Here is a 7652-nt window from a genome sequence, read left to right as displayed (position 1 = left end):
TCGGTGAAACTGAAAGATTACTGTTCCAGTCTCACCATCCTAAGAACATATATAGGCAGGTGCCTGCACAGGAGGATTTCCTGTGGGGAGGAATATACTCAGTTTCAGCAATTCCAAACTCTCCCTGCCTTTTCCCAGTAATTGCCCTTATCATCAGCTTTGCTGGAGGAAAATAGGACCTTTAATACTAATCTCAGGCTAATGTTTGCATACTTTAGGCAGTTAGTGATAAAGGCCTGTCTTTCAAGGCTGTTTTCTTAACTTCCTCTGAGGCACAGTAAAGGTCAATCGGGTGCTTAGCAAAAGTCAGTAAAGGCTGAAAGATATGAAACTAAACAAGAATCTCACAATATATATGGCTAATCTAGAAGACAAACCAAAACTGGAGCTATCGCTACAGGGATAAAACTTCTACTACACCAACAGTCTTCTGTAGATAGCTGAAGACAAGGTAGCTGTCCCAAGGCTGGCTGGCAGAGACCAGCCCTGAATTGGAAGCTGTGTGCGTGCCCTGGCCAGGTGCTGTGTCTCAGTGCAGAATGGAGGGTGCAGGCACTTGGATATAGAACTCAGCCTTGCCTTCCCTGCACCCAGCCAGCCCACACTGCAAGCATGACCCTCAGACAGTCAGGGGGAAGCAATCAGAAGCGATGCATTTATTTGCTAAAAATTCATTTTGTAAAGGACAGCAGAAAAAAAGCCTCTGTATGTGTTTTGACTGCTAAAATGATAGTAGTTGGTGACTTCAGGTGAGGTTTGTATTTGGTAATTGCTCCTGTGCTAACTCTTAATCCCTAGCAGAGGGATTTTGTAAGTCAAAAAATCCTCCCATCTCTATGAGCCTTTGTGCTGGGATTAAGCTGTTGTGGGTGAGAGAGGACAGATGAGGTAGCAGAAGCAGAGAGAGAGCTTCCGCATGGAGGAACCCCAGGGGAAATCAGCTAGCTGCACAGAGGTGCATGCACGTGGTTATGCAGACCACTGTACAGGAGGTTGGTTTTAAAAAAAAGTTATTCTAAATTTGTACGTGCCTCAAACCACTTTATACGTATGGAAAAGTCCTACAGACTTCTCAGGAGGCACATCAGTGTTCTCCTAAGATGCACGGGTTGACACTAAAATGGCTGTTTTGACCCCACGCACTCAGTGAGAAGCACCTCTTCAAGTAGGGACCAAACACTGTCAGCTACAGTTATCTTGCATTAGAGGCTCAGTGAGAGATGTGAGGTACACAGCAGACAAAGGACCACCTTGCCATCACCAAAGGCACATGACCAACGTGACCACAGAAACCCAAGAACTGTGTTCTTACCACCACCAAAGAGGTTCCTTGGACCAGCAAAAAGATGAATGTGCTATTTGGCTCAAATGTGCTGGGTTACTTCATCTAGTCTGTGCAAATGGTTACTGATAAGTGGCAATTTTTATTGCCACTGGCACTCTTGCAGAAGGAAAGGCTGTGAAATGGGACTTCTGTAGCTACTCAGGCATGTCCAGGCATTTCCAGCCAGATTGGCAAGGACAGCAAGGCTACTGGTTTCTCTGTCTACAAGCCAGAGAATTAACAAGGTATTAACCATGCCTTCAAGAATTTACATCTGAGAGCTTAACGAATGGAAGACCAAGCTGCAACGCAGAATTTCTGTTATCAGGGAAGTACTGTACAGATTTCTTGACTAGCTTAATGGTCAAAGTGAATATATATGGAAAATATACAGGAGGGTATTTGTGCTCAGTGAACCCTGCTGACCAGATAGGTGGGTGCAGAGTGCTGTTCCCCCTCAGGAAGGTAATGCCCTGAGAAGACTGCATCTCCCACAGTCAGACTCCAGATGTAGAGCAGACTCCAGATGCAAAAGCTTCAAAAATCACCCTGCCACCTTACTACTAAGACAACCTAAAAATGACACGTAGCTTGGCATGCCTGGGAGCGGACCTCTGTGCTGCAGAAAAAGGGCAAGACAAATCCCATGCCAGGAAGTAGCTGTGTTACTTGGAGTACACTCAGCACAGCCTAGGGATGCAGGAAGGACTCCATGCAGACCCAGGAGTCCCCAGATGCCTGTGGAGTGCTCCCTAGCTGATATGCAAGGGGTGCAGGATGAGAGCAGGGGTTCATAGCTAGCAAGTGTTTAACTTTGGCAAGTATGAGTCAAGCTTTCCCTGGAAAGCATTTCTAAAGGTTTAAGCTTTCATTTCTTATAGCCACAGACATGTGCACACGATTTTGTTTTAGAGAAGAAAAATGTACATCTAACAGTTACATAGTCAGATAAAGTTATACAATTAAATAATGGGTACTATGGAAACACAATTTTATAGAACGTTAAATTAATTGTCATTACTTTCAGCAATGATTGACAACTATTTCTCTGACTTTACTTTGCACTAACTTTAGGGTGAGGCTATTTTTTATTCACTGCTTTATGTCTTTGATGCAACCTTTGTATTTTTGCTGACACATGGATTTCCATGTCAATAAAAAATACGAAAATACAAACCAAATGTGTCTGCTTCTTTTCTTTTTTTTTCCATCCCATATATCTGATGCTATAAGATATATCAAATAAAACTTCACATGCATATAAGACATGTATTGTGAGATTCTTCTTTGGGTTGTAGCATCAAATCAGTAAGAGGCTCAGACCATGTAAAACAAAAATTCTCCTCCTTTCTTCATTTGGTGGAAGCACAACATCTTGGGAAATGACAACCTTAGAAGAAAAAGTCATTGTAGAAACTAATATAAAATCAAAATGTAGGTGTCCAGTAACAGTTAAGGCCGAGATTTTTGACATGTAATCCAGAGATGGGTAAGTCTATTGTCAAACATAGCAGACCATAGAACATATAGAAAGAGGGTAATGCGCTGTCAGTTGGATTTCTTGGCAATAATTATTAATTTATGGCAATTTAAAATGAATGATCATATTTATTTTACTTTCATATGAATGATTGTAGCTTTAATATTGCACTTGGAATCTTGTATTTCTGACATGCATACTGCTTTCCAGGAGAGGGCAGTCCACACCCAGGATCAGTTGCTTTCCATTACACTTTCAATCCAAGGAATATAATTGGAGACTCGAACATAAACACCAGGTTTCATGGGTTGGGCACAGCCAAGGCCCCAAGAGGTGACTCCATGTTGAACAAATTTATCTTGGTCCAGACAGACTAGAGGTCCTCCACTGTCCCCCTAAACAGAGAAAGAATAGGATAATTCCTTCAGTGACAGACCTATGTGCAAGGGTGGTCTTCTCACAGGAGGCACAGAAACAGAAGTACCTCTTACATGTGAGGGTCCTTATAACATGAGTTATAAGGAAACACTGGAGTTCTAGCCAGAAACAAGTTCTCTATGCAGGTTGTTGAACACTTTTGTAAAGTCACATCACTCAGGCATTATATTTATTTTTGGAGTAAGGGAATTTGTTGAGAAGGCATCTGATTGCCCTTATTCACCTAAACTGTGCTTCCTCTCTCGTTTTTTTTTTTGTTTTGGTTTTGGTTTGTTGTTGTTGTTTTTGTTTTTCCTGAGATCTTCAGGGCTTCCTGCTGTTACCAAATGATCCAGTGGCACTGCCACTTGGAAATTATTAGCTCCTTTGGCCTGTGTTTGGCCAGCATGGTAGGCTCCACTGCATTGCTCCTTTACTGCTAACTGAAATATCTCAGGTTGTTAACTGAGCTAGCTTGGACATTGGAGGCAGTCTAGCTGAGGCAAGCAAAGTGATCTGGGAAAAAAATCAGACCATTTGTCAGTCTAAATTGGCTTTTGTACACCTGGCTTGTGCAGCCATATATTACCATGTGCTCTGTAGTTCAGGTTTGTTTGAAAATTGCCTGCCCTGCTTCCTAGCAGCCAAAAAGGGAGTAAGGAAAGAGCAGAATCCATGTGCTTTTTTCAGCTTAGATGCCATGTAGCGTGGTAACATCCCAAGGATAATTCTGGGCCTGGCCTCTACAGCCCAGAAAGCAAAGCACTATTTGCATTGAATGTGCTTACAACCAAACCACAGAATGTTCTGAGCCAGAAGGGACTCACAAGGATCATTGAGTCCAGCTCTTAAGTGAACAGCCCATACAGGGATCAAACCCAACAATCTCAGCACTTTGAGCACCATGCTCCAACCAACTGAGCTAAACTCAGCGTCTCTGATGCTTTCATACTTTCTTACCTGGCAGGTATCTGTGCCACCATGAATATTCCCAGCACAGAGTTCGTTCTTTTTGACTCTACCATTCAAAAATTCAGGGCGGTTGCATATTTTATTCTCAATTACAGGAAATCCAGTTTCCTTTAAGTAACCAGCACCAGGAGTTCCTTTGCAAATGAAAACAAAACCAAAAAAGAATGAATGACAAAGGCGATTATCATATTCACAAAACAACATCTGGATATGGATAAGCAGTAAAATATCATAGTGTTTATGCACTGTGCATAGTACTTCCCATGCATAATATGAGGATATACCAAAATCAGTAAGCATTATCGGTATTGTGGTACTTATCACTCTCTACCACCCATCAACATCTACACTGCACTGATTGACCTTCCTGCCTCCACGTGGATCCAGTACCCACTGAAATTTGTGGTAGTCATTCCCAAGCCATTTTATTTCTCTATATTTAAATTTTCTGTGGAAGAGATGAAGTAGGAAGTAAACAGTTGAAAATGGCATGATGGGCAAGGAGGCAGAGAAGGTACTGATGCACTTCTCAACCAAGACACAGTGGGAGATTTTGAAAATGAGGGTTATATTTGTATGAGATGTGAACCTGGATGGCTGGGAGGAAGAATCATTCAAGGGAATGAGCAAACTCACATTTATGTGATCAAGAAATAACCTAAATCTAGAAAAACTATCCTTGATAGGGTAAATGCCCACTTTGGGGAAAACCATAGCGGACTGAGAGAGAAGAGTTAGTGATTAATTAGGTCTGATACTCCTCTTTCAGTGTTGGTTTAGAGAGTTTCGATTTACATGGCACTGAGTGATTTAGGAGAATCCCTATCAGCAGGAGAGAGTGGAAAGAATGGCAGTATCTCATGAATTTTGATGAAAAAGTTTTTCATCAATAGCTTGTGTGGGGCCCAAAGAGAATACTCTTTGGATACAAGTGTATACTAGTCTCCAAACACTGAGCTTTTAGATGTGTTAAGGCTGTCTCACCTCTTGTATCCCCCCAGCCCGTCACATAGCACTCCTCTCTTCCTCCTAACACAGAATTTTCTTTTGGTAAACAAACTGGGATTACATGATCATTAATGATTGCTGGGCTGTAAGAAACAGGAACAATCGTTAGCACAGTTATGCTTGATACCACCTTCAGGTTTCTAAAATGACTTTATATGCATTCAGCCACCTATCTTTGACATTCTTTGCTTCAGGTAAGGAAGGGTTTTCTCTGGTGTGCAAAACTGTTTTTGTTTTAGGCTCAAATCCCTCAGAAAGCAATACACAAAAGGAAAAGGTCTTAAACTGAGAACAGTTGGAGTATTTTGATACTAAAAAGTAACTACATAAATCCAGGAGAATGCTTTGACTTAGGCTAATGCACAGCCAACAAAACTTAATTGCAAAGCTATTAGAAAGGGTGTGAATTAGTGGCATTTAACACATGCTAAATGTGTTAGTTTGCTCTGCCTACATCCAGTCTGACTATAATTCACTTTCCAACAGGGGCATTCAGCACACAGCAGAACCTAAGGTTGTCTGACTTTTGGGTGGGTGTAGCTAAAGGTCCATTTACAAAATCACATTATTATGCTGAACCCTCATCTGTTTTGGACCTGCATTGCAGCCACACAAATCAAAGCCCAACCACCGTATGTTCACATTTGCTTGCAGCTCTATGGACATGCTCCTTTTGATTGCACAGTTCCACAGAAGGCATTTCAGATGAATGAAAACAGATGCAAGAAGGGCCATACTGGGTATTGCATCAAACCTACACACTCTTTGCCTGCACACTGTCTGGATCTGGTGGAAGAGGAAATCTCCCCACCACAGCATGGAAGCAGCATGCATTGCCATTGTGCTAATATTGCATGTTTCAATCCTCATTACCTTATCAAGAAGTATGTAGAAGCACAGACTGAAACCTCCTCTAGGCATTACCTCCTCCTATTCTGCTGCCACTTCCTCCCTCCCAGCAGCTGGCACCCAGCACATTGCCAGCTTGGATCAGTGCCCCTAAGCCCTCCTCCCCTCCCAAGGCAGCCCTCTTGCTTTCTGAAGCCCTGGAGCTTCTGCAGAAAGGGAAGAAAGAGAGGATCTTAAATCACTAACTGAACACAGAGTGTGCAGAAACACACATAACTGCAAAGTCAGCAGAAACTACTTTTTAGTCAACTTGTCCCATCAGAACAAAGGAACGCTTAAGGTGAAAGGGTACCTGCTGAGTTTTAGCAGAGCAATGTCTGCCCTGTGTGGCTCCTTGAACAATTTCTCCACATCAAGTTTTTGTACTGATGGCTCTGATGCTGCTTCTCTGTGTAATCCAAGGTATACTTTATATGAAGATGGTCGTGAGGACCTATTGGAAATGCACATGGTAAGCTGATGAATACACACCCAGAACACAGACCACTTAGGATGTTATTTGGCACCTTGTTCTATCAAAACCAGATAGCCAGCTTTGGTGTAAACTTAATCCCTTATTATAGCACATGAAATCAAGTTGGCAAAAGCTATCACTGTGACTCTATTTTTCAGTCAAAACTCAGCTTTAATGAATGACAAATGGACTTGACTTGATTAGAATTATAGAACTATAGAATCATAGAAACTGCTGAGTTGGAAGGAACCCACCAAGATTATCGAGTCCAACCCCTTGTCCTACACAAGACACCCCAAGAGTCACATCATGTGCCTGAGAGCATTGTCCAAATGCTTCTTGAACTCACACAGGCTTGGTGTTGTGAGCACTTCCCTGGGGAGCCTGTTCCACTGCCCAGTCACTATCTGGGTGAAAAACCTTTTCCTGATATCTAACCTAAACCATCTCTGACTCAGCTTCATGCTGTTTTTTCGAGTCCTGTTACTGATAACAAAAATGAAGAGGTCAGTACTTGCCCCTCCACTTCCCCTTACAAGGAAGTTGTAGACTGCAATGAGGTCTCCCCTCAGTCTCCTCTTCTCCAAGCTGCACAGACCAAGTGACCTCAGCCATTCCTCATAAGGCTTTCCCTCCAGAACCTTCACCATCCTTATGGCCCTACTCTGGATTCTCTCTAATAGTTTAAGGGGTTTTTTTATGTTGTGGTGCTAAACAAAAACTGCACACAGTTCTCAATTCTCAACTGTTTGCAGTACTGAATTCTTAGCTGTTTGCAAGCTGTTTGCAACCTGCTCAGGTCAGGTATTTGGTCTCTTTTGTTTCTCCTATGATTTTTTATCTAGGATAAGAAGATGTTGGTGTGAGCCACAACAGATACTTACTTTTCTAAGCAGTGAGCAGCAGTAAGAACCCACTGAGGATCTATTAGAGTTCCCCCACAGAAATGCAAGCCATAACTGTAATAGAGCAAAAAGTCATTGGTTTAAGATGGGAAAGTTAATTGTACCTGCAGTTAATAATGTAATCTTTCTAACATGTGCCTTTACAAACTACAAAACATTTTGCTTTCCTTGGACAACGTTTCT

The 7652-nt window shown here is 42.1% G+C and overlaps 1 protein-coding gene across 3 annotated transcripts in view; it reads right to left on the bottom strand.

The window, feature by feature from the left end:
• Positions 1–2377: 2377 nt before the first annotated feature.
• PLG (plasminogen) overlaps positions 2378–7652 on the bottom strand; it is a 57223-nt gene continuing 51948 nt past the window's right edge. For all 3 annotated transcript variants that reach the window (XM_050316879.1, XM_050316878.1, XM_050316880.1), the window contains exons 15-19: positions 7449–7523; positions 6403–6543; positions 5178–5284; positions 4182–4327; positions 2378–3199 (exon numbers count right to left, since the gene is read on the bottom strand). In XM_050316879.1, the coding sequence (XP_050172836.1) occupies positions 3038–3199; positions 4182–4327; positions 5178–5284; positions 6403–6543; positions 7449–7523 (631 nt within the window). In that variant the 3' untranslated portion in view covers positions 2378–3037. The remainder of the gene's footprint in view (positions 3200–4181; positions 4328–5177; positions 5285–6402; positions 6544–7448; positions 7524–7652) is intronic.

Source organism: Myiozetetes cayanensis, unplaced genomic scaffold (genome assembly GCF_022539395.1).
Source record: "Myiozetetes cayanensis isolate MyiCay16 unplaced genomic scaffold, myiCay2020 scf2-11, whole genome shotgun sequence".
NCBI classification, from domain to species: domain Eukaryota; kingdom Metazoa; phylum Chordata; class Aves; order Passeriformes; family Tyrannidae; genus Myiozetetes; species Myiozetetes cayanensis.
This window is presented reverse-complemented; position numbering and strand designations above follow the sequence as displayed.